Raw genomic sequence first — 26,763 nt, forward strand, 5'->3', positions numbered from 1 at the left:
GGGGGAAAAACTTAAAGATGGTTTCAAAATGTTTTACAGACCTGACTGGTTTTGATGCCACACAAACCACGATCCCAGGTTAGAATGCAAGGCCCAGTATCCATGCCTGATTTGCTTAACTGATTGCATCATTAGGCATAGCAGAGTTGGAGAAAATAGGCTGTACAAAATATATCAGGATTTCTGTTGGGTTTTTTAAAGTTCTATGTAAATCCAGTTATCATTTAATATTCCTTCTATTGAAGAAACATTGCTGTATTTATTCAGGGTCATACTGATGAGCTTTGGGGACTAGCAGCTCATCCCTCCAAACCTCAATTCTTCACTTGTGGACAAGACAAACACATTACGCTTTGGGATGCCATCACCCATCGTCCAATCTGGAACAAAATTATAGAGGTTTGATCCCATCCTCGCTTTTTCACACTTTTGTTAAAATCCAGAATTTCCTCTATGTGCTGATTTGTTCTATGCACTGAATGGATGTTGACTGAGAAAATTATTACCTTAATTTAGACTTGTAAGTTAACAGTACATCAGTATTCATGTTAGTATATTTGGGAGTGGGGGCATGTTTTGGATAATTAATGTGGCAGTAGATGACAAGTACCTATGTTTGCTTAGATTTGTTAGATCTATGACTTACAGTCCTATATAAGTCTGGAAATTTTAGGAAAAATCTGCCTGAAAACATGGGTCAACTTATTCACATGTCAATGTAAATACGGCAACTTACTCTGAATATTCATGTATAAGTCCAGAAATTGTAGACAAAAAATTAAGCCAAAAAACCTGGGTCTACTTATCCATGGGTCAATATGAGTATTGTACTTGGACACTTCTTAAAAACGAAACCACCCCATCTCTGGATAGAGCTTAGGGTAACCCAGGAGAACCTAAAAGAAGCACCAACTCCCCCCCCTCCTCTCCCCACCATGGCACCACTTCTGGCTTTTTTGTGTGCCTGGGCAAGGAAATGGTAGTGGTAGCCAGGTACAGCTATTTATTTATTTATTTATTTAGTATACTTGTATACCGCTAATATCTCAGCCTGTGCGGCGACTCATTGCGGTTTACAACATATTTAAAAATACAATATTCACTTTAAAAATATAAAATAAAATATAAAAATACATACATATACATACATAGTATTGGGCCACCAATACAGACCGGAACATCTCATAGTTAAAGTCGTAATCCAATTCGTTATCCTTGATTGCTAGTCCATGATCAAAACATCATCACATCGGAATTAGTTGAAAACTTGCTCGAACATCCAAGTTTTCAGTTTTTTCCGAAATGCCATTAGCGAGGTGGCTGATCTTATTTCAGTAGGGAGGGCATTCCAAAGCCGGGGGGCCACCACAGAAAAGGCCCTATCTCTCGTTCCCGCAAGCCGCACTTGTGAAGCAGGCGGGATGGAGAGAAGGGCTTCTCCTGAAGATCTTAGGGTCCTGGTGGGCTGATAGGCTGAGATACGTTCGGATAGGTATAGTCCCCCCTGGTGGCACTGGTGCATTCCCCCCTGGTGGCACTGGTGCATTTCCCTCTCCATAAAATGACCCTCAACTTTTCCGTGGGTCATGTCAAAATCCATAATTTTGGCCTAAAACCTGAAATCAACTTTAATACATAAGTATAAGGTAACTCTGATTTTTTTCTCAGTGAAGTGACAACACTGGGAGAACCTAAAAGAAAGAGGAGCCTCGTCTACAATCTCCACCATAAATTTTTTAATGCATTTTTGAATGTCTGGGTGGGAAAATGGTAACAGGCATTTAATGTTTGCCAATCTTTTGTTGCACACCGCCCTGTGTCTCTTTTGGGAGATAGGGCAATATAGAAATATATTATTATTATTATTATTATTATTATTATTATTATTATTATTATTATTCATGGGTCATATCAAAACCCATAATTTGACCCCAAAACCTGCCTTCAACATATACATGAGGTTGACCTATACATAAATATGGGATAATTCTCATTTAACAATTTGCATCTCCAAACTGATTTTTCAGAGCGATTCTAAAATGGTTCTTACAGGTGAGAAATATTTATTGGTCGATATGATTCCCTACCAACTGCAGCTACTGGAAAATAGATGAATTTTCTAGAATATCTTCTATGTTCGTCTAGTATTTGCCCAGTCTGATACAGTTTTTATTGATATGCATTCATAAATTGCTCTGAAACCCAGAGTAGAAATAATCTGAATGCTGTTAAAGTTTGTTTTTTCAATGTGGTCTAAACCAACTTTTTTAGATCAGTGGAGCTTACCTAAACTGATATTCTAAGTTTCCTTTGATTTAACTTGTAAGTAAGAATTAGATTTAGAACAGAGTACTTCATGGTTCTTTTTCTAGGCACATAAATTCCTTATAATATCTGATTGCTATTTTCTTTTTTTTTTAATCCCAAAAACACAATTATAAATTTAATTACCTGTATTTATTTTATTTTAAATTATATTTTCAAACATGTTTTCTTTTGGGCTTATATGGATTGCAAAAATGTGTTCATTTATTTTGACTTACATCCTGTTTTTCTTCCAGAACTGCAATCAAAAGCTTCTTTCAACAATTTTTTTAAGTGTAAATAAAATCACAGTAGCATATGGATATAAAAATTGACTTTATTGCTGATTCTGTTAAATATCGGTTATATATCTGGTGATCTGTCACGGCTTATCTAAGGGATCCTAGGAATAATACTTTTCTAAAAGGACTTAGAATTTTTGTAAGACACCTCTTAAGCTTTTTGCAATTCTCTTAGAGAGGATAGTGTGTAAATTTAACTGTATCCTCACAGTGATTGTTTGGGGTTACAAAGAGTGGATAGAGGAGGTTCATTCATTTCTTACAGTAATAATGCTTTCCAAGGCTGTCTTTACTCATGTTGTCCACTTGACTTCTTTGCACAGCATAAGTCAAACATAGTGTGAGCAAATATCATGTTACACACAGCAGGTCTGATGACATGAGGGGTTTTTTATTTCAAGCATGGCATGCTTCAACTTAAGAGACTCTTAACATTTGAAATCCCATCCAGAGCAATACTGTACAAGCATTAATCCAAGCTCTATATACCTACTGTCATGGCCTCTTCTGAAGTTAATGTTCAGTTCTCCAATAGTAAATTTCAGTTGATAGATGTCAATTTAAACTGATAAGAGTGACCTTGGAAGCTCTTACAGCTGAGAAAACTGTTTGGATGTTCTTACAGCTGACAAAATTGCTGATCATCTTCAGTTCAGTTGCCTGTGTGATAACAAATTGATGTACACTGCTGTACAACTTCTGATTTAGACATTATTATGACTGACTTTCAAACAGTTTTTTTAATCATTATGTTTTCTAGTGCCTGACTGTATTAGAGATTCATAATTACCATATATACTGTGTATAAGCCGACCCAAATATAAGCCGAGGCACCTAATTTTACCACAAAAACTGGTAAAACATATTGACTCAAGTATAAGCTGAGAATGGAAAATGCAGCAGCTACTGGTAAATTCCAAAATAAAAATAGATACCAATAAAATTACATTAATTGAAGCATCAGTAGGTTAAATGTTTTTGAATATTTACATAAAACATAAAACATAATAACGTAATTTAAGATAAGACTGTCCAACTCTAAACCATTCTTGTAACCTTCTTCAGTGTAAACGTGCTTAAGTATCCTTCCAATAATAATGAGAATAAAATAATAAACATAATAATAACAGTAATAGAGTAAAATAATAAATATAATAATAATAAATACAGTAAAATAATAAATGTAATAATAATACAGTAAAATAATACATGTGATAATAACAATAATAAATAGAGTAAAATAATAAATGTGATAAAATAATAATAATAATAATAACAGAGTAAAATAATAAATAACTTTGACTCAAGTATAAGCCGAGGGGGACTTTTTCAGGAGATGAAAAAATACTTATACTCGATTATATACGGTAAATAGTGGATATTGCAAAACAACCTTGAGGTATGGAGGATTCATATTTACCGTGCCATCCCTGTACTTTCCACATACACATACATCTATCCACATTCTGTGTCCATGTATACTTTTTCTTTTTCTGAACACTTTTTTCTTTTTCTGCTAAACATACCCAGCCTTTTAAGATGGTCCTCATAGGGCATGATCTACAGACCTTTGACCATTTTAGTCACTATCCTCTGAACACCTTCCAACTTTTCAATATCTCTCTTGAATTGTGGGGAATTAAAGTTTATTGAAATAAAATTTCCTGAGAAGGTTCAGCTCCCATTCTTATCTTTCTTTTGCTTCCCACTTTCTTTCACAAAGTGACATGGAGGTTAGATTTTTCACATAATAAATATACATGGCCTTGTTAATTATTATCTATAAGGCAGCAACACAACTTGCCATGAGCATGGAAACAAACATTGCACTGTGATAAACCTGTGGTATGGTAATCATGATTGCATTTCAGCAACCTCAGAAAATTGACTTCTGTGTCCTCTCCTAAGTGGTACTAGAGTGACCAAAAGTGTCCAGAAGTCACTGCAATTTTCAAGAGCTTGAAAATTCAAGAGCTATCTATCTATCTACCCTATTTATACCCTTCCTTTCTCTACCCAGAAGGGGACTTAAGGCGACTTACAATAGGCAATTATTTAATGCCTTTAAAAACATTCATTTCCAATAACAAAATTAAAATTAAATTAAAATTAATACATATTAAGCATTTAAAAACATTACATTCCATATTAAAATTACACCATCCATAATCGTAATCCAAGCCGTTCCATAGTCATTGCACATATTCCAAATTTGTTACTTCACTGCACTATTCTCTGAAAGTCTGATCCCAAAGCCAAGTTTTTACTTTTCTTCTGAAGGCTAGGAGGGAGGGGGCTGATCAAATGTCACTGGGGAGGGAGTTCCATAGCCAAGGGGCCACCACTGTGAAGGCTCACCAATCACGCTTACAAAGAGCAGGGCCTCCCCAGACGATCTTAATCTCCAATGTGGTTCACAGGGCAGGATATATTTGGACAGATAAGCTGGGCTGGAACCATTTACTAAAAGTTAAACTCTCATTATTTTTAAAACCAATAGCAGATGCAGCTTCTTTCCCAACATGTATCTTTTACAAAAGCATTGCACTTTTCCCAACACTTTCCTAACAGTGAGCCGACTGCATCTTCTTCCTTTTCATCAGCACTGTTAATCAATTATTCATACATTAGATTTTCCATCTGTGATGTTACTGTTAGGTGCCTTCATGTACTCCTGCTTGTTGGTGATCCTATCATAGGGTTTCTTAGCAAGGTGTACATATTAAGAGGAGGTTTATCATTGCTGTCTTCTAAGGCTGAGAGTGTATGATTTCTATGACCAAACAAAGATTTGAATGCTGGTCCTCCAGAACCTTTGTCCAGCACTCAAACCTCTACACCAGTGCTTCTCATCCTGGGGTCCCCAGATGTTCTTGGCCTACAACTCCCAGAAATCCCAGCCAGTTTACCAGCTGTTAGGATTTCTGGGAGTTGAAGGCCAAAAACATCTGGGGACCCCAGGTTGAGAAGCACTGCTCTACACTATGCTGGCTTTCTATTCTATATAGCTCAATTTTTGTATATTTGAAAGTTATCTCCCAACAAACTTGTTCTACAAACTTAATGATTGAAGAAGAATTGGCTTTTTGTGAATTTTATTGAAATGGCAATTTCAGATATTTTACTTTTCTTCATCGACATTGAAGTGTGCTCCTCTTTTTCAAGTGGCATAGGTTATCCTATGTAACCAATACCATATAATCATACACTGTGGATATATATTTCTATAACTGCTGTTATAAATATAATATTCATTTAAATCCTTATAGGATCCTGCACAATCTTCTGGTTTTCATCCATCAGGATCTACTGTTGCAGTAGGAACGTTAACTGGAAGGTAAGTAAAAACCCATCCTTAGTTAATCCCAACTAAAATAAAACTGTTGAATCAACTGTTGAATTGTGAATATAAGTAAATCTGGTTGATTTAATGGATCTGCTCTAGTCAGAGGATGAACAATGGCATTTTAGCCTCTATATTTTGTCATGTAAGAATAGGTGTTCTAGACTTTAAAAAATAATATGATCACACTATTGTATTGCCTGTGATCATGCTGGTTTGGGGATTTATTGGGTTGTTGTGTAAAAACTGCAGCGTTTTCAAATTCTCATTCAAAGGCAAGACTGGGAGCAGGTATTTGTCTTTCAGGCCCTATTTGTGGGTTTTCTAGAGAGTTAATTCTGTGTAATTCTTTGCAAGCTTGGTAGTTGATTAAATGTCCTTTGACCAGTAGCTGGCCACTTGGAGTGCCTCTGGTGTTGCTGCAAGAAGGTCCTCCATTGTGCATGTGGCAGGGCTCAGGTTGTATTGCAGCAGGTGGTCTGTAGTTTGCTCTTCTCCATACTCGCATGTCGTGGATTCACTTTGTAGCCCCATTTCTTAAGGTTGGCTAGTGGTGTCAAATTGCTATACCCCCATATGCATCTGCTTTGCCATTACGGGATTGGGATAGTGATCCAAATTGATTTGTTCAGATTTAGCAGTGTTTTTTCCTTTGTTATCCTCGGATACTCCATCCCTTCCACACCAAACAACTTATTGACTTTGCCTCCCAATGTTTTCAACAGGTGGTTTGTGTTTGACACTGAAACAAAAGATTTGGTCACTGTACACACAGATGGAAATGAACAGCTGTCCACAATGCGTTACTCACCAGGTTTGGCACTGTTTGTTCAGTTGTTTAAGTAGAAAGAAGGATCTGAATGCTCACAAAATGTATTTGCAATATCAAATTATTTCGAGCTTATGTTTCTCAGTATAATTGTGGATAACTAAAAAGTAACAAAACTTAAATATCGAATAAAATCTGAAACTTTAGATGTATCTCTGCTGGGCCAACAAAATTGAACTGTAACTCCCTTAATTGTGTATTTCCGGTGGCCAAATCATACGGTCACTTTGTGACACTACAGTTGATTTAACTTTGGCTTTGATGTGGTTCTTGGAATGTAGTATGCGTGTTGGAGAAATGGCATGGGAGAATAATTTCTCCCATGTCTTATCATTTGTACATTTAGGCACAAGTTTTCAATGAAACTATACCAGTTTGTATTATATTTCATGTTGTTATTGTCAAAGGAACAAAATCATACTATGCCTAAAGGCCTAGATGAGATATTCAGAACAGCAAGTAATGTACAGGATGGTTCATGCAAAAGATAGATGGAAAATATGCAGGCTAGTCTGTGGTATTCGACTATTTTGAATTTATATGAAGTGTGCTTATAAACATACAATTCCTTTAAAACAAAGACATTTTAAAAAACAAGCATTAAAACAAATCTCATGGTTAAAACTGACAGTGGATCACTGAGCCTATTTTTCAGCCTACTCTTTGCAAGGCCTTCTAAAATATGTTGAGAAAATTACCCAAAAGCAGCATCCTATATGAGATGACCCCACTTTTCATAGCCTTATTTAACCTTCTTACTAAAAGTGTTTTAGAATATGTGGTTTCTAAAGAGGCAAAATTTGCATCTTTATGCTAAAATATGTATACTTGTATTTTGTTTTTATTTTGTAGATGGCAACTTCTTGGCAATAGGTTCTCATGACAATTGTATTTACATATATAGTGTTAATGACAATGGGAAGAAATACAGTAGAATCGGCAAATGCTCAGTAAGTGACTCCTTTATTGCCTATCTAGCAATGGGTAAATCCTGCATAGGGACCTTCAACCTTTGTGTTACTCTAGTTGCCTTTATTTGATCAGTCTGTTTAATATACCTGAAAGGTCAGGCCAGGAAGCACAATTTTAACCTAATTGATAAATTGTATTTTTTTTAAAAAAAAAAATTAATACTTCGTAAACATCTTACTCTTTTTCCCACAACCAAAACTTCTCAGAAATACAAAGTACATTCTAGAAATGACTTAGGGTCTGACTTTGACAGTAAATGAACTCCTTAGTAATTGAAAGGCTGAAATGAGGAAGATTTCTCATTCTTAATGTTTGTTAAGGGACCTAGGATGTCTTAAAGGTAACAGAACATAGGAAGCTCCTTGTTTTGCTGATGATTTCACCAATGAAAAGAGAGGCTGATTGAAATATAAAGTCATCCTTGAATTTGAGGGCCCTTCCAGACAGGCCTTATTTCCCAGGTTCAGATCCCAGGCTTTCTGTTTATCCTGGATTATTTGTCAGTGCAAACCCAGGGATTTAATCCAGTTTAAAGCAGAAAATCTGGGATCAGATCCTGGGATATAGGGTCTGTCTGGGAAGGCCCTGAGGCCCCTTCCACACAGCTAAACAAAATCCCACATTATTTGCTTTGAATTGGGATATATGGCATTGTGGACTCAGATACCCCAGTTCAAAGTAGGTATTGTAGGTTATTCTCTCGTGATATTCTGGGTTATATGGCTGTGTGGAAGGGCCCTGAGTCACTGCACTGGAAATACCCCTCCTTTCTGTTTTTAGTACTTGTGTATTGAACGTAGATAGACAGACCTTGCTATTTTCTACCACAGTTCGGAGTACAGCTTGTGGTTCCAACATGGTGACCTGCGTTGCTATCAAACCCAGGTCGCCTACTTGCTTTTAACATAAATAAGGCTTCAGTGTACTTTTCAATATGGCATGTATCAGTGCAATTCTATTGACGACTGTTGGAATTAATATAATGCATTTCTTCATAGGGTCATTCCAGCTTCATTACTCACTTGGACTGGTCTGCAAATTCTCAGTACCTTGTGTCTAATTCAGGGGACTATGAAATCCTATACTGTGAGTAACAAATAGTATTCTGCCTTTGGCACAGAGTTCATTCCTGGCTACCAATGAATTCCTAATATGAATAACAAGCAATTATAGACACACATTTAGTCTCAATTCTATACATGGCAACTCAGAATATAAATGTATACCTGATTGCAGCCTGATGTTCATTTACCGTATTTAGTAAGAAGCAGTGGCACACTGGGTTAAACCCTTGTGCCAGCTGAACTGCTGACCTAAAGGTCAGCAATTCAAATCCGCGAGATGGGGTAAGCTCCAGCTTCTCATGAGGAGATATGAGAGAAGCTCTCCAAAGAATGGTAACACATCTGGGTGTCCCCTGGGCAATGTCTCTGTAGATGGCCAATTCTATCACACCAGATGCAACTTGCAGTATAATCTCAATTCACTTCTGACACGATAAAAGTACCATGTATTTAGTAAAGCATAATGCGCCATTGAATGTAATGCACACCTCAATTTTGAAGGTATGCATTACCAAAAAAAAAAAGAATTTGCTGCTGAATGTAATGCGTGGTGGTGGTGATGAAAAAGCTGATGAGAAACTGTGCCTCTTGGTCAGGCCTGGTGGGAAGCTGGTGTGGGCTGCGAAAAGGCTGGTGGAACGTCACGGCCCTTCATCAAGCCTTCCCCACCTGCCTTTTCACAGCCACTGCTGCCTGTCCTTCCTCTGTCCCCAGTTGGGATCACATGCCCAACAGTGCAGAAGGGTTGAGGTGTGTGATTCTAACGCACCATCAAATCTAATGTACACCTCAATTTTAGTGATGTCATTTAGCCAAAACAGGTACGAGTTAGACTCAAATAAGTATGGTCATTTTTGTATATAATTGATGGTACTTCTCTCCCTCACCCCCACTTCTCCCTTTCTACAGGGATTCCATCAGCTTGTAAGCAAGTAGTAAGTGTTGAAACCACTAGAGATATAGAATGGGTTACTTACACGTGTACTTTAGGATTCCATGTTTTTGGTGAGTATCTCATGTTTCTCCCATGCTTCTTTAATTTCTTATCATTCCACAGACCAGTCTTTAACAAGGGTTTTGATTTTTACATGTGTTACCTTGGACCTTGGAGGGTGGGGCCAAGTAATACATCATTAATGCTTCAACAACATGATGAGGCCAGTATGGGAGTTGGGAGGTGGAAGAAAATGTTGTGCATGACTCATTTATTAAGTTGAATTCTCCTTTCCCCAGTGGTGTTAATTATGATTACATTCTACATTGGCATCCACTTAAGTCACATTCATGTTAACAAGGACCATCTTCATCAGTTTGTAGATAGGGATTGTGTTTTATAACCATGATCACCTGGGTTGTGAGTTACAATTTTCTGCCTTACGAACCTGTTTGTGGACCTGATGCTGAGATAGCAGCCTGGATGAAACAGAGAGCCAAACATGTAAGCCACGAATGGATAGAAAATGCCACAACTTTATTGAATATAGCTAAGTAAGACCTGAGGTAGAGATAAGGCCATGGCTAGAGAGGTCAACTATGGGAATATTTATTTATTTATTTATTTATTTAGGGTATTTGTACCCCACTCTTCTCAACTCCCTGGGGGGGGGGGGGGGACTCAGGGTGACTTCCACCCGGCACATATTCGATGCCTACAAATAAACACAATAAAATGCATACCAAAACCAATAATTATAAATAGTTTAAAAATTAAGTTAATACAATAAAATCTACAAAAATAAACCTACAAAAATAAACACTAGAGAGCAAGGATTTCCTGAAGTACAAGGGCAAAAGGCCACTATATACCAAGCATAGATATGATATACATTCTTATGATTATATAACTATATTGCTTTTGGGTGTACAGTGGCCTTTTGCCCATCAACTATGGGAAGTCAGTTGAGAAAACCACATGGGAATACATTCCCCCAGTGTGCCATCTTTGCCATTTGGAAATGAAGCTAGGTTTTATTTGGTTCCTCTGCAGCCTCAAGTTCCTTTAAGGGAACCCTATAATGAGGGTTGGAAGGACTTATAGCTTATGCCCCCCCCCTTTTCCTCCCCCCTCCTCCAATATAACCCCCTGGATCTTGCTCAATGCCAACACCACCCAAGTTGTTAAAGAAAGCACAATATGGGCAGTAAAATCTTTAAAGTGGATTGGAGGGAAGGCTATTTATGCTCAAGTGTTGAGAGAGCTGAAGAGGAGCTACTTTATTTTATCCTCCTGGATCTGATTGAAGCATTTAACTTTCAGATCTAGTAAAAAGCAGCTCTTTCCTGCCTTGACTTGTGATTAGTTATCCTTCTCAGAAGCCTGTGAAAGTGATGCATGAGTTTCTGGGAAGGAAACAGCAGAAAATGGTTTATATGGGAGCTGTGCCACAGAGGGGCTTTTCTGGTAAGTCAGAGACCCTGATATCCAGGCACAGCAGGAATTTCTCATTTAAAATGAATTCACCAAGTTGAATTGATACAGATTACCACATAGAAAAATAATGCAGTTAATAGAAATAGCCTCTAAATGTGGAATAAAATAATTCTTAAAAGGCATGTTAATGTTTTCATCCAGTTAAAGTTCTAGTTGATTCCCAAGACAGAAGGTTTGACTTAAACTGATGACAATCAACTCGAACGTTAGTTGTATGAAAAATAAAAGGATTTCTTTACACACAGCTCTTGCAAAATCATAACCATCAATATGGCTTGAGAATAATGAGCAATAGCTGTAGATTCTGTAGAACTGTTTAGCATATTTGTAGCCTTTGATATAAGTTCTGGCATTCATTCTGAAAGCTTTTCCTCTGTCGTGTGGGTAACATAAACACAGCAGGCATGTAGCCAGAGGGGGGGCTTGGGGGGCTTCAGCCCCCCCCGAAATTCTGATGGTGGTTCGCGAAAAGGCCTTACTGGTGCATTATTTGAACTGTTATGTTTATTCATATCATGATCTGATCACCATAATCAATATATCCCATATGCATGGGGGTATTGGGGTAATAATACAAAAGGTTTGCTAGACTAGACCCTCTTTCACTCAAACTCAGCCCCCCCCCGAAACTCAGTCCCCCCCCCGAAACCCCCCCGAAAATTTTTTAGCCCCCCCCGAAACGAAATCCTGGCTACGGGCCTGAAACACAGTATAATAGTCTTCAAGCAAAAGCAGGAAAGCTGGTCAAGGTACTCACAATGGTCCTTTTCTAACAGTCTTTTCTCAGAAAGATTTAAAGGTATCTCTTCCCTTTCTCCCTGTTTTCCCTTTTTGTCTTCCCCCAGCCCCACTTTCCACACATACCTCCCTCACAATCACTCAGCTGATGGTCTTCAACATGTCTTGAGCCATACTTGTATATCTTTCTGTTGGATTAAGGGAGTATGCTTTCTCTTCTTTAAGGGCTGTTCCCTCGTTCTCCCTCACACTCTTACAATATTATACTCTGTTTTTATTTTCTTTGGTGTTAACCTAGATCTATAATGAATTTTGCTTCATTTGTGGTCAGAAACACCTTTGGCAAAAATGACTATGCCACTTTAGAAGCATAGCAGCATTTTAATGTAGTTATTATACCAGGTTTTCTTCCATGTAGGAGCTACCTTGGTCCTCTCTACTGGAAATCTAGCAAAACACCAACATCCTGCACCTAATACATATTTAACATAGTTACATTCCCTTCTTTAAAGTCCAAATGGTGGTGTCTGTCTAGAATTGGCAGGCAAATGTGCTAAATGTAGATGAGGCACAAATCAGTGCTAATGATGGTAGGTATAGAAAACATGTTAATTTTTAAAAATGATTACTTGATGTTTCAGGTGTGTGGCCAGAAGGTTCAGATGGCACAGATATTAATGCCGTTTGTCGCTCACATGAAAATAAATTGTTATCAACTGGTGATGACTTTGGCAAAGTGCATCTCTTCTCTTATCCATGCTCACAGTTTAGGGTAAGACACTTGATGTGTTAAAAAACCTTCAATGTTAAAAGGAGTTATTTTGGAAATCGCTCCCATTTCTAAAATGTTTATTGACTTATTTGGGATTTGGTGCTGTTGATAAATTTACTGGAGGCTTCACAAAAGTATACTATGATTACAATAAAACCAACGAAGATTCGCATAGTTAAAGCAACAGTATTCCCTGTAGTAAGAGAGTTTGACCACAATTTTGAACTGTGGTGTTGGAGGAAAATTCTGAGAGTGCTTTAGCAAGAAGATCAAACTAGTCCATATTCTGTAAAATAATGCCCAGCTGCTCACTGGAGGAAAGGATATTAGAGGCAATGATGAAGTACTTTGGCCACATAATGAGAAGACAGGAAAGCTTAAAGAAGAGGATGATGCTGGGGAAAATGGAAGGAAAAAGGAAGAGGGGCCAACCTAGGGCAAGATGGGTGAATGTCATCCTTGAAGTGACTGGCTTGACCTTGAAGGAGCTGGGAGTGGCCACAGCCGACAGGGAGCTATGGCGTGGGCTGGCCCATGAGGTCACGAAGAGTGACTGAATGATTCAACAACAACAACAACAACAAAACATTCATGCCACTTGATGTGAAAATTGTGTCATATTGTTTTCTACTTGCCTTACCCTAATGACATGTGACAAAATATAATGCCAATTCCTCACATTAGATAGCGTGAGAAGTACCATACGCTCGTCAACCTCATGTATAAGTGAAGGGGAAGTTTTGGGGCTAAAATTGTGAAGCTTGATATGACTTATAGATGAGTCATGTTTTTTTTAATAGAGAAGAGAAACTCCCAGTGTCCCCTCAGGGGGCCACCAATGCTACTTCATCTGCCTACCACCAAAAAGAATTAAAAAAGAACAGAAGCAGCAACACGTGGGGAAAAAATAGAAGGTGCTTGTGCTTCTTTTAGGTTCTCCCAGGATGAACTGAGTTCTTTCCTTTTTCCACTCCATTCAGAGATTGGCATGGGTACTTTTTATAAGAATTAAGACACAGTGCTTACACTGATTTGTGAGTTAATTGACTCAGGTTTGGAGGGAGCAGGGTTGACTAAAAAAATAGTCTTATATATGAGTATTGCCATTCTGTTCAATATAAAACATAGATAGCTACAGATTTGTTCTGTAGTCAGATTTGGCAAATCATTTCTCTGTTTTTGACAAAAATAAAATCAAGAAATTATGGATTGTGCTATGGCTCTATCTGCAGTAAGAGTGATGATGTGAAATATGTGCGACGAATAGGAAGAAACAGCAGTAAGACTGCTGCTGTGCATTCCACCATTTGTAGCACAAATCAAATAAATAATAGAATCATAGAGTTGGAAGAGACCTCGTCACCATCCAGTCCAACTCCCTGCCAAGAAGCAGGAACATCGCATTCAAAGCACCCCTGACAGATTGCCATCCAGGAGCTTCCACCACACTCTGGGGCAGAGAGTTCCACTGCTGAACAGCTCTCACAGTCAAGAAGTTCTTCCTAATGTTCAGGTGGAATCTCCTTTTCTGTAGTTTGAAGCCATTGTTCCGCATCCTAGTCTCCAGGGCAGCAGAAAATAAGCCTTCTCCCTCCTCCCTATGAATTCCCCATGCATTTTTATATATGGCTATCATGTCTCCTCTCAGCCTTGGCTAGCTCTTTAAGTCGCTCCTCATAGGGCTTGTTCTCCAGACCCTTGATTGTTTTAGTCTCCCTTCTATAGACACATTCCAGCTTGTCAACATCACCCTTAAATTGCAGTGCCCAGAATCTTTCACAGATTAGTACATTGCTTTGATGGATTTAAGTAACACAAGAAGCATTGAATTGTCATATGTGCCAGAGGTATTGGTTAATGAGCCAGGCAGGATGTATTGTGGTAACAGCTCTAGCTGTTGATGTTCATAGTTCTGTTATTGACAAAAGTCCCTTTATTGATGTCTTCCAGGCTCCAAGTCATGTGTACGGCGGGCACAGCAGTCATGTAACCAATGTAGATTTTCTATATGAAGATACTCATCTCATCTCCACAGGGGGAAAAGATACCAGCATTATGCAGTGGCGGGTCATTTAGTGGAAACCTTGTATGAATATGTGTATAACCAAGAGCTGGCTGTGCAGCAAAGTTCTGTATAAACTGTATATTTAAGATTTAACAGTATGGTTGCCGTTTAGCCTAGTCACTGTGATTTTTACGTTTTGAAATCCTTACAAACCTCAGGAAAGCAAAGTATTTGGCTGGTTGCCGTACTTATTTCAGTAATTTGTTAAGCATCACTTTAAAACAACAACAGCAAACAATACTTTCTCTCTCTCTCTCTCTTTGTTGTACAACAAATGAAGCAGTACACATTTAAAATTGATGTTTATGCAAAACATGAACAGGACTTTTCTGTTAAAATAGTCACAAACATGCTTATCTTAATACTATGGTTACGTGTTTCACAGTGTCATTATTTACACTTCGTACTGTCTAGCTGCATAGTTACAATATCTATGGTCACAAAAGTGATGCTACTCCTAATTCTGATGAAGAATGGGTACAGAAAGCTTAAGTAAAAATGAACAATATCAAGAGAACGAGCCATTAAGCATTATGGTTTTGCAATATATATTTTGATGGTGCTTCCGTATGTTTGCCATGTTGAAACAAAATAGTAGTCCTTTCATCCTGTCATGAAAAACATGTTTAAATAAGGAAATGTGAATGTTAGAATATTTGGCACCTTTTTCTTTTTTCTTTTTCTGGCATAGCAACCATTAAACAGAGGACAATATAATCCAACAAAATTTAGTTGCAACTGAATTTCTATAGGAAAAACTCCAAATGGTGTTCTGTTGCAACTAACTTAAGTCTTCCTGATTTTGGAGAGGTGAACATTTGCTGGATTGTGCCCAGATTTTTCTTCTATTTCAAATGAAACACGTTCAACCCGTTTTAACTTGAACGTCTCAGCAGGGATTACAAATTCAGGTAACCTGGTTCAAAGTTATTATTTTTTTCAACATATAAAAAATGATCAGGCTATTTTATTTTTCAAAAAGTAATGCTCAACTTGACCACATCTCAGTTGAGAGAATACACCAATCTGTATGTTGATCATCATAACTATTACTACTTTACATATGTGTATAATTATTTTTAGCAATTCATAAGAAATAGTAAGGCATTCTAAGCTTTACTTGTCTATTGCTTATGGATATTGTATATTCATATTTTAAGGCCAAGTAGACTGTGTATAAAGACTGTTCTAAGTGTACCACCAACCTGTCGAAGAAATGGGGAGATGAACACACACGAACCATTCGCAGAGACTGCTTGATTGCACAAGCAACTCCAATGTCCTTTGAATTGTTTTAAGGGAATCTGTAAAACAGACTGTAAGGAAGAGTTGCCCCAGGATCCTTGCAAAGGACCCCTGTTCTTGAATCGTGTGATGGAGTCATGTCAGTGAGCAAAATGTCTGAGTTTGCCCTGAAATGTCAATTAATAACGCCCACTCTACCTGCTGTGTATTTTGCATGGACTGATATTTATAGTACAAAATCAGATTGTGTTTCCCAACAAAGTAAAAAGCGAAGGTGGGATAAAGTAGTTCAGAGAAGGCCTTATCAATTCTGATTGTGATATGAACTGAAAATTATTGTTTACATTTGGGAATGTATCTAAAGATTTTAAACAAGCAGGCTCTGAAAAATGAAACAGTAACGGATGCTTTTTTAAAAAAACAGTGAATAAGCAACATGTGAATTAATTAATTGAACTCTGAAGCACGGGCTGTTTAGAGTTATTTCAGTGAAGATGAAATAAATTTTGAAGCTTTTTTATTACATCTCCAACTTGCTGCACTGAATGTGCAGGCCATCAATAAACATAATGTATTAAAGTGAATTGTTCTGATTTGTTTGTGTTTCTATCATTCATAATTTATTATATTTAATACTGAACTTTTACTGTGCTTCTGGATAAAAAAATTCCAACGCAAACATTTGTATATATGAGCATATGTCAAGAGGATGTAGAATGAAGATTTTAGTGCACTTCGAGTCTTTTTATGTATTGATCACTCGCATCCTGCAGCCAAGTGCTGAAAACAACTTGTACTACAGATCACAAAATAAATCACAAAAGGTACAGCAATGCATCAAAAACTGTTAACATTCTGAAACTTGTTAATAAAACAAATGTTAAGGAAATGTCTATCATGCAGAAATTTTCACTGGAATTATAGGAAAAGTATGGTAGCAGTGACAAGGATACCAAAATACAGAGGAAGGCAGAAGTAGAAAAGCATACTCCAAAAAGTAATGCAGTAGGCCCTTGTATTACATGAGGGATCTTTTCCATGACTTTTTACATAACAATCTGAAACTCTGAACAATGAAGGCATGGCTACCAAAAACCATAAGTATTGACTTTCTGATGTAGAGATAGTGTCAGAAGAGGGAACTTTTATCAGAAGAATTATCATCAAAAGGTGGTCCAGGATGATATCGAAAGCAGACATTGTCAGTGGTAGGGTGTGTCAGGAGTAGATGTTAAGAATTGTTGGATTTCAGTGCCAGGAGCATACATTTTGGATGATTGGATCTCAATGTCGGGAGCAGATGGTGTTGATGGTCAAGGATTCTCAGCTGCCAGAACCTTTTGGAAGAACGTTACAATGGGAATTTGCTGTCTCTTCTTATTCATCAGAGCGTTGCTGCAAGGATTGTGATCCTAAATGATTGTAAGGGTGACTTGAATGCTGTGTTCCATCCAAGAATTATATGCCATAGTTTTGTCCTTTAAAGTCTATGTAATTTGAAACACTGGTGAACTTCTCTAATGTGTTGTCAAAGGTTTTCATGGCCAGAATCACATGGCCAATGTTGTTTCAATTTCTTTTTCTACTTCATCCTCTGAAAAGATCCTACTGAGTTCCTCTAATTCCTCATGGCCATTGATATGTTTCTCATGGACCATGTAGCAAATCCTCAACCAAGTTGTCACTTTTCTTGTAACTTATCCACTGATTCTGGGGGATTGGGAGGGGGACACGCAGTTCCTCTGTGATACTACTCTGTAAGTTCTTCCACCAGGCAGTGATTGGTTCTGCTTTTATTTATGAATGTTATTGCATCAGCAATTGTGAAGGATTTCCAGCCCTGCATTATATCCACATTAGGCTCTGCATCACTGGCAGCTACAATGTGCTCAAATACCAGCCCACTGTACATAGCCTTGACAAAATAAATGATTCCCTGGTTATGAGGCCGAATCAATTAAGTTGTATTCGAAGGAAAGAAAACAACCATTTTTATTATGCTGACAGAACAGAGGCAGAGAAAGTTTTTGATTTTATGAATGCACAGGTCTTTCAAAAGGTACACTATTCCTACCTTGATCATATGCCCCGCAGAGTTGCTACTTATGCCCAGAGTCCATCTGATCTTACACGCCCCGGTGCTACCTTTACAGTTCTAGCGCAGTGGTTCTCAACCTGTGGGTCTCCAAATGTTTTGGCCATCAACTCCCAGAAATCCTCACAGCTAATAAACTGGCTGGGATTTCTGGGAGTTGTAGGCCAAAACATCTGGGGACCCACAGATTGAGAACCACTAGGTTTCTTTTTCCCCAGAAGAGTTTCACCATAGTTGAACACCTGTTTTGGATGGTATCTTTCTCCTCTATCAACTTCTTAAACACTTCTGGAAATATTGCAGCAGTGTATTGCTTGGCAGACACAGCCTCTCCAATCAATTATATATTTTTAAGTCCATATTTATCCCGAAATCTCTGTAAGCATCCCTTACTTGCAGAAAGCAGCGTGGTAATGCTCACTTCAGGAACTGTAACTTCATGCAGGCTCAGTGATTTCTGAGAGATACCAATAAAGAGATCTCTGTGCCTACTAGATTTCTACTTTTTCCACCTGCTTTCAACAAAAGATCAGATCCCTAGCAGAAGCTTTTAGATGAGAAAATCTGACAATTGGGTGCTGTGCCCAATTCTTTCTTTCCCCCCATTTATTTGTGTAGCAAAGCAGGGAGAGACACATGTTGGATTGTTAAATTTGGCCATCTGTAAGGGGTGCTTTAAATGCGATTTTCCTGCTTCTTGGCAGGGGGTTGGACTGGATGGCCCACGAGGTCTCTTCCAACTCTATGATTGTATTATACTGATTTATGTTGTTTAAACCTGATAAATTAAACTATTTTGGATACAAAATAGCCGTCCCAAGTCCCTCTGGGGAGAGGGGGTGGGATATAAATAAAGCATTATTGTTGTTGTTATTACTACTACTACTACTACTACTACTACTACAAAAGTAGGACATAAGCCTTCTATAAAACAAAAATTCAGTAAGGATCCCGCCACTTGGGACTGAAAATTCTACTCATGTGGGTCATTATTTGGTAATCCAAATAATCACATTAGATGTGATACTGCAGATTGTTGGCCTGCCTCTGCACCTAGTGAACTGCAAAGTAAAGCCTTTTTAGGTTCTGAACTTTAAAAATGTATATTGCTTAGCATTCTGCATCTGTGATCCAGTAGGCATCATATGCAGATACAATCTATCATACTTACTTACTTACTTTACTTACTTAGGCGATCCCTCGTTGGACGAGTAAGATGGTCTTCCATTATGGATTTCCTTGTGGGTCCGTAGGTGGCTGTGGAGCCCTATTCTTGCTCTGCATCTTCTTCCGCAGTGAGGGCATTGGTTTCCAGGTGGAAGGCGTTCCCGGTCGGGGTTGGCTTCACGCGCCTTCCTCCTGGCACGTTTCTCTCTTTCACCCTCCACTCGTGCCTCCTCGAATTCTGCAGCACTGCTGGTCACAGCTGTCCTCCAGCTGGAGCGCTCAAGGGCCAGGGCTTCCCAGTTCTCGGTGTCTATGCCAGAGTTTTTAAGGTTGGCTTTCAGCCCATCTTTAAATCTCTTTTCCTGTCCACCAACGTTCCGTTTTCCGTTCTTAAGTTCGGAGTAGAGCAACTGCTTTGGGAGACGGTGGTCAGGCATCCGGACAACGTGGCCGGCCCAGCGGAGTTGATGTTGGAGGACCATCGCTTCAATGCTGGTGGTCTTTGCTTCTTCCAGCACACTGACGTTTGTCCGCTTGTCTTCCCAGGAGATTTGCAGGATTTTCCGGAGGCAGCGCTGATGGAATCGTTCCAGGAGTTGCATATGACGTCTGTAGACTGTCCACGTCTCACAGGCATATAGCAGGGTTGGGAGGACAATGGCTTTATAGACAAGCACCTTGGTCTCCCTACGGATGTCCCGGTCCTCAAACACTCTTTGCTTCATTCTGGAAAATGCTGCACTTGCAGAGCTCAGGCGGTGTTGTATTTCGGCGTCGATGTTGACTTTGGTGGAGAGGTGGCTGCCAAGGTAGCGGAAATGGTCCACATTTTCTAATGTGACACCATTAAGCTGTATCTCTGGCATTGGAGAGGGATTGGCTTGTGACTGCTGGAACAGCACCTTGGTTTTCTCAATGTTCAGTGACAGGCCGAGCTTCTCGTATGCTTCTGCGAAGGTGTTTAGAGTGGCTTGTAGATCTTCTTCTGAATGCGCACAGACGACATTGTCATCAGCATACTGGAGTTCTATAACAGATGTTGTTGTAACCTTGGTTTTGGCTTTCAGTCTGCTGAGGTTGAATAGCTTGCCATCTGTCCGATAGATTATTTCCACTCCGGTGGGAAGCTTCCCATCAACAAGGTGAAGTATCATAGCGATGAAGATGGAGAATAGAGTTGGGGCGATAACACATCCCTGTTTGACACCGGATTCCACCTTAAATGGGTCACTTTGGGAGCCACTGCTGTCCAAAACTGTTGCCATCATGTCATCGTGGAGGAGCCGCAGGATGTTCACAAATTTGTTAGGGCACCCGATTTTGTGGAGGATGGTCCAGAGCGCGCTGCGATTCACTGTGTCAAATGCCTTTGCAAGGTCGATGAATGCCATGTACAGGGGTTGGTTTTGTTCCCTGCATTTTTCTTGGAGTTGTCGTGCAGTGAAGATCATGTCCACGGTTCCTCTGGAGGGGCGGAAGCCGTTCTGGGATTCTGGGAGGGTGTCTTCTGAGAGGGGCAGAAGGCGGTTTGCAAGGATTCTTGCGAGGATTTTCCCAGCGGAGGTTAGAAGGGAGATACCTCGATAGTTTCCGCAGTCTGTTCTTTCCCCTTTTTTGAAGAGGGTGATGATGGTGGCGTCCTTGAAATCTGCTGGGATTTTCTCGGTCACCCACACTTTTTCTATGAGCTGGTGGAGTTGGTGTGTTAGCTCAGGTCCTCCCTCTTTAAAGATTTCAGCAGGGATCCCATCTGGTCCACTGGCTTTGTTATTCTTCTGTTGGCTGATGGCATTGCTGACTTCTTCCAAACTAGGCAGTGCTGCAAGCTCATCCCTGGTTTGTTGTTGTGGGATTTGTGAGAGGACCTCGTCGGCCACATTGGAGCTGCGGTTCAGGAGGCTTTGGTAGTGTTCTTTCCAACGTAGTGCAATTGAGTTTTGGTCCTTCAGGAGTTTGGTTCCATCTGATGAGCGTAGAGGCTGTATGCCATGGTTTCTTGGTCCATAGATGACCTTTGTGGCTTTGAAGAATCCCTGAGCATTATGGGTATCTGCCAGGTGTTGGATTTCTTCGGCCTTCTTTGTCCACCAGATGTTCTTGAGTTCTCTTGTCCTTCTTTGGACCTCAGCTTTTGCACTGGCATAGATCTTTTTCTTAGCAGCACAGTTGATGTCTCTCTGCCATGCTTGGAAGGCTTTCCTTTTCTTGTCAATTAGCTGTTGGATCTCGATGTCATTTTCATCAAACCAGTCTTGATGTTTCTTGGCTTGGTATCCAATAGTTTCTTCGCAGGCTTGGATGATGGAGGTCTTCAGTTTGTTCCAATGTTCCTCAACATTTTTGGGGTGTTCTGTGGGTAGATGGTCCTTGAGTGCTGTTTGGAGATGGGCTCGTCTGGAGGGCTCCTGAAGGGCTTGGGTGTTCATTTTGCGCCTTGTCTTCCTTCCTTGGAGTCTGCGCTTGGGGGCGATCTTGATAGCCATCGAGGATCGAATTAGCCTGTGGTCGGTCCAGCAGTCGTCAGCACCTGTCATGGCTCTTGTGAGGAGCACGTCACGGCGGTCTCTGGCGCGTGTGATTACATAGTCTAAGAGGTGCCAATGCTTTGACCGGGGGTGCTTCCATGATGTCTTGAACTTGTTTTTCTGGCGGAAGAGCGTGTTGGTGATGACAAGGTTGTGCTCCGCACATTTGGTGAGAAGCAGGATGCCATTTGAGTTACTGTTTCCAACCCCGTCTTTTCCAATGGTCCCTGGCCACAGGTCGAAGTCTCGCCCGACTCTTGCATTGAAGTCCCCCAGGAGGATGATTTTGTCCCCCTTAGGTATCCCCGATAGGACGGTGTCCAGCTGACAGTAGAGTTTCTCCTTGATGTCTTCGTCAGCATCTAGTGTTGGTGCATAGGCACTTATGATGGTTGCCCGTTGGTTTTTGGCAAGATCGATTCGGAGGGTTGAGAGTCGTTCGTTGATGCCAGTGGGTGCTTCGGACAGATGTTTCACCAGATCGTTTCTGATGGCGAAGCCAACTCCGTGCATTCTTTGGTCTTTTTCGGGCAGTCCCTTCCAGAAGAAGGTGTAGCCTCCTTTTTCTTCCTTCAGCTGTCCCTCTCCTGCTCTCCGGGTCTCCTGAAGGGCTGCTATGTCGATGTTGAAGCGTCCCAGCTCCCTTGCAATGATGGCAGTTCTGCGTTCGGGGCGTTCACTGCCACTGTTGTCCATCAGAGTCCGTACGTTCCACGTACCGAAGTTCATTTTTCTTTTTTGGCCGCAGGGTGGTGACCCCACTGGACGCGGCAGTCCAGTCAGGGATGAGTGAGGCAGACTATGTTTGGGGCACCTTTTCTAGCCCCCTCCCCATGTGGGGTGAGCAGAGTGGGTCCTGAATAGGGCTGCTCAGTCGTGGATACAGCTGCCGAACTACTCAACTGCCTCGGACCTTGAGGTAGAACGACTGAGTCCGTACCCACCGCCCATGTGCCAGTCTGTGACTAGGGGCTTCCAGATTTCACAGTCCTGCCCCCGTCGCCACTCGCTGATCGCCATGGGACTTTGGTTGGTTGGTTTTTATTTTCTTTGGAAGACGCCTGTGCGTGGGTTTTTTTAATGTGTGGAGGTCAGTGCACAACTGATCAACACACAGACTTCACAGAGTGAGGTTCCACTGGTGATGTAGTTTAACACAATGACCGTGGCTTCTCAGTCTGTTGCAGCCTTCTTCCGCCTTCGCAGCCGTTGTAACATGTGCCATGTTATCCTCCGCCTGCTCCGCCGTTGAGGTCTTTGGGTCTTCGGACTGTGCTCGGTCTGGGACCTCCCCCGCAGCCACTCCTGGGAGTGCACGACTCCAGTTGTTGTGCCTACAGGTTCATCGGAACACGCAAGCCCCCTCACCACGACAAGGTGACAGTCCATCGAGGGGGAATCTATCATAAACATATTAGTGGCCCTTTTAAAAGAAAACAGGAAACTGCACCTACAGGTACAAAATAAATGATGGGAGATGTGGAAGGAAATGGGCAGTTTAGCCTATCATCATTCATTCATTCATTCATTTACTGTATTTGTATACTGCCTCTCTCAGCCCTCAGGCGACTCGAGACGGTTTACAAGGCAAAATTCAATGCCTCAAAGTATAAAAACAATATAAAAACAATTAGCATAAGTAAAATCATTACAACAGCAATAAAACATAAACCATTAATGAGTTCTTATTAAAACATTGTCCAGTTCCATCGTATAGTTGTTCTATTTTCCTATGTCAGCTACTCTGTATTTGCAAACGCTTGCTCGAAAAGCCATGTCTCAAGTTTTTTCGAAATGTTAGAAGGGAAGAAGCTGATCTGATATCCCTGGGGAGGGTGTTCCATAGCCGAGGGGCCACCACTGAGAAGGCCCTGTCTCTTGTCCCCGCCAGACATACTTGTGACAAAGGCGGGACTGAGAGCAGGGCCTCCCCAGACGATCTTAAAGTCCTATGTAGTACCATCTCTGGAGTTTTGTAATTGAAGGAACAACAAAACAGCTACTGGTCCTCAGGCTTACAATGTAATTAAAACATGAAACAAAAGGAAAAGGGAATGGCAATGTGGCAAGGGATTACACCCAGCAGATACTGCCCATTGTTCTGTCCCCCCCCCCCCCCCGGGACAAGGGTAGTAGCAGTTGGAGTGAAGGGAGGGGCTGTCATCTGCTACTGAGCCTTAATGGAGCTCTGCCTCCTCTCCATCCGAGGCCTGGGCGGTGACAATTGGAATAGGTGAGGGACTTTTATCTGCAGGACCTGGGCATGGTGGAGCTGTGCCTGCCTCTTCTCTCCCTCCAATGCTAAGGCTGTAATAGTTGGGATGGAGAGAGAGCTTTTCATCTGCTTCTGAACCTATCGATGGATCATTTTTTTTTTAATTGTGTCAGGAGTTACTTGAGAAACTGCAAGTCGCTTCTGGTATGAGAAAATTGGCCGTCTGCAAGGACGTTGCCCAGGGGACGCCCGGATGATTTGATGGATCAATGCCTGTCTCTTCTCTCCCTCTGTAGCCATAATAGTGTTCCTCTTTGGGTGGTGTAGTTTTAGATCTATTACACTTGTCATTCAACATTATAACAACATCAGCAACAACAACATTTTTGTTACCATCCTCTCCTCATGGCTCAAGCATTATTGAGAAATCTGACCCCCCGAAATGTGACTGCATTGGAACATACAGCAAGTGCATGTGCCTTTGCCTTGTAGTAACCCATTCATGATTTATCTGTGAAATGTTGCCAACACACCCTGGATCCTAGAAGACGACCCCTCAAATTGCCATAATCCTCTCACAATGATCTGGGAAACAGGAGGCAAATACACAATGAACTTACATCAGAGCCCGGAGTTCTTGCCTATTTTCAATTTATTTATTTAGTTAGTTAGTTAGTTTGTTTGTTTATTTATTTATTTAACAATTTTGTATACCGGTCTTCTCCCCTCTATCGGGGGACTCGGGCCGGTTTCCAACAATAAAATCACAAAACAATCATTAAAAACATTATATAACATATTCAATTAAAACGTTATAACAGCAAAATGCAATCACATAATAACAATGGTCAGTCATCATAGTGAATTCATTGTCCATCATTCATCATCATCTATCCGATCACAGAAATATTGATTCACTCGTCAAAAGCCAAACCCCATAGCCAGGTTTTCACCCATTTTCTGAACGACAGAATGGAGGGGGCAGTTCTGATGATCTGGGAACGTTTTCTTCTCCTATGCCCCTGGCAAGACCCATTCTTGCAACACCCATTGAAATGACGATCCCCCTAAAGCACCCATTGTTTATCTTGGATTAACTCTTTTGTGTCCATCGTAGGCAAACCATTAAGCTCATCATGAGCCCATTGCCAATTGCCACACCACATACCTTTCCTATTGTGCTCCTCTCAGGAGTGGATCAATAAACTGGCAGACACTTCAAGTTACTCCAATGACAGTTTATTAAAATTACCCGCCAAAGCAAGCACTAACCAGTGATGACGTCGATTGGACCAACCAATAACCACATCCTAGCCAAACAACCCGAATATCTATCAGATGTTATACATATGCTCTGTATTCACAGTTGCAGTATGTCAATTGTTTTGACTACTTTCTCTGCTGATGTTCTCTTGGGCCATTGAAAATAAACCTCTCTTCTTACCTTCCACCCATCTATTTTTTATTTGACCTTCTGGGAAGCTAGATACGCCAGGCCACTGTATTCACAGTTCTCGCAGAAGTTAAAATCACAATACAAGGGAGGGTACAACACAAAATACAGCAACATAAAATACATACAATAAAATGCATATATTAAAACATGGTACAAAAATTAAAATGTTGTATAAAAACTGAGAATCCCTTTGGGGCTATGCTAAATTAATAAAACACTGGCATGTTGTCTGTCAAAAAGAATAGGAAATGTTAGCCTGGCACTAAAAAAATGTGATTTTCTTGTAAACATATTGAAGCATAGCATTCTAAAAATGGTGAGGCCACCACTGAAAACGTATCAGTTGTTGGTGCCTTTCAATCTTGGGTCTGAGCAGAACTTCTGTAGCTGACATTCAGCATTTACAACGTTGGCTGATACTGATGGGATTTGTGTACTCCAACATATTTGGAAAAAAAACAGATTAGCTGAAGTATATATAAGTAGGAAAATAATGACAATGCCACTTACCAAACAGAAGAAAACAGTAGTGGCACAAAGGAGCTTTTAGTCTCAGGAAAACATTGTAAAGCTTTGGAGCAATGTCAAAACTACTTGACTGACCTTGCCATTTGGAAGAATGCCCCTGGGCATAAAGCCCACAGAACAGACTCCTACCACATGGTGTCCTGGCTGTAAGGGTAAGGAATTTATTTTATCCAGTCAGGTTGGTTAACACAATAGAACCCTATATTTTGACCATAACAAGACTGGAAAAATATCATAGAATAGTACTGGATTGTCTAGAAAAGCCAACAAACACTTCCAGGGTGGGGATATTTTTTGGAGTTTGGTAAATGAAATGACAGATATTGAAATTGCGGGTAAGGGGTGTATACTCTACTGCTACATCTTTAAAAGACGCAGGGATTTGCTTTTTAAATTATACTTTCAGTTGAAACATGCCGAAATGGGAGGGAAAGAGACAAAAGAGAGTTCCTGAGCATGGTTTATTCTCGGTTGGCACCAACCGGATATGGATTCCTAACCCTTTTGGTACTAATATTGGAGAGTGGTCCCCAGATACATCTGAACATTGCTAACATCAGTTAAAAACTGAGCAGCAAGTGGGGACCTTTTGTCATATGTGTTGGATTTGTTTCTCCAAGCCTGCTTTTACCCTTATCTTAGATGTGGATGGTGCTGCCTAAGAACTGAGGACTCTTGAGGACAGAGTTTGAAGGAACTCACAATCAAGGCA

The 26,763-nt window shown here is 40.3% G+C and overlaps 1 protein-coding gene across 8 annotated transcripts in view; it reads left to right on the forward strand.

Annotated features, from left to right (window-relative positions):
* Positions 1-16,649, forward strand: part of EML1 (EMAP like 1) — a 163,589-nt gene extending 146,940 nt beyond the window's left edge. For all 8 annotated transcript variants that reach the window (XM_060755472.2, XM_067462988.1, XM_060755430.2 and 5 more), the window contains 8 exons: positions 268-399; positions 5,876-5,943; positions 6,675-6,763; positions 7,631-7,728; positions 8,749-8,836; positions 9,724-9,819; positions 12,625-12,755; positions 14,706-16,649. In XM_060755472.2, the coding sequence (XP_060611455.1) occupies positions 268-399; positions 5,876-5,943; positions 6,675-6,763; positions 7,631-7,728; positions 8,749-8,836; positions 9,724-9,819; positions 12,625-12,755; positions 14,706-14,831 (828 nt within the window). In that variant the 3' untranslated portion in view covers positions 14,832-16,649. The remainder of the gene's footprint in view (positions 1-267; positions 400-5,875; positions 5,944-6,674; positions 6,764-7,630; positions 7,729-8,748; positions 8,837-9,723; positions 9,820-12,624; positions 12,756-14,705) is intronic.
* The last annotated feature ends 10,114 nt before the right edge of the window (positions 16,650-26,763 follow it).

The sequence above is a fragment of the Anolis sagrei genome, chromosome 1 (genome assembly GCF_037176765.1).
Source record: "Anolis sagrei isolate rAnoSag1 chromosome 1, rAnoSag1.mat, whole genome shotgun sequence".
NCBI lineage: Eukaryota > Metazoa > Chordata > Lepidosauria > Squamata > Dactyloidae > Anolis > Anolis sagrei.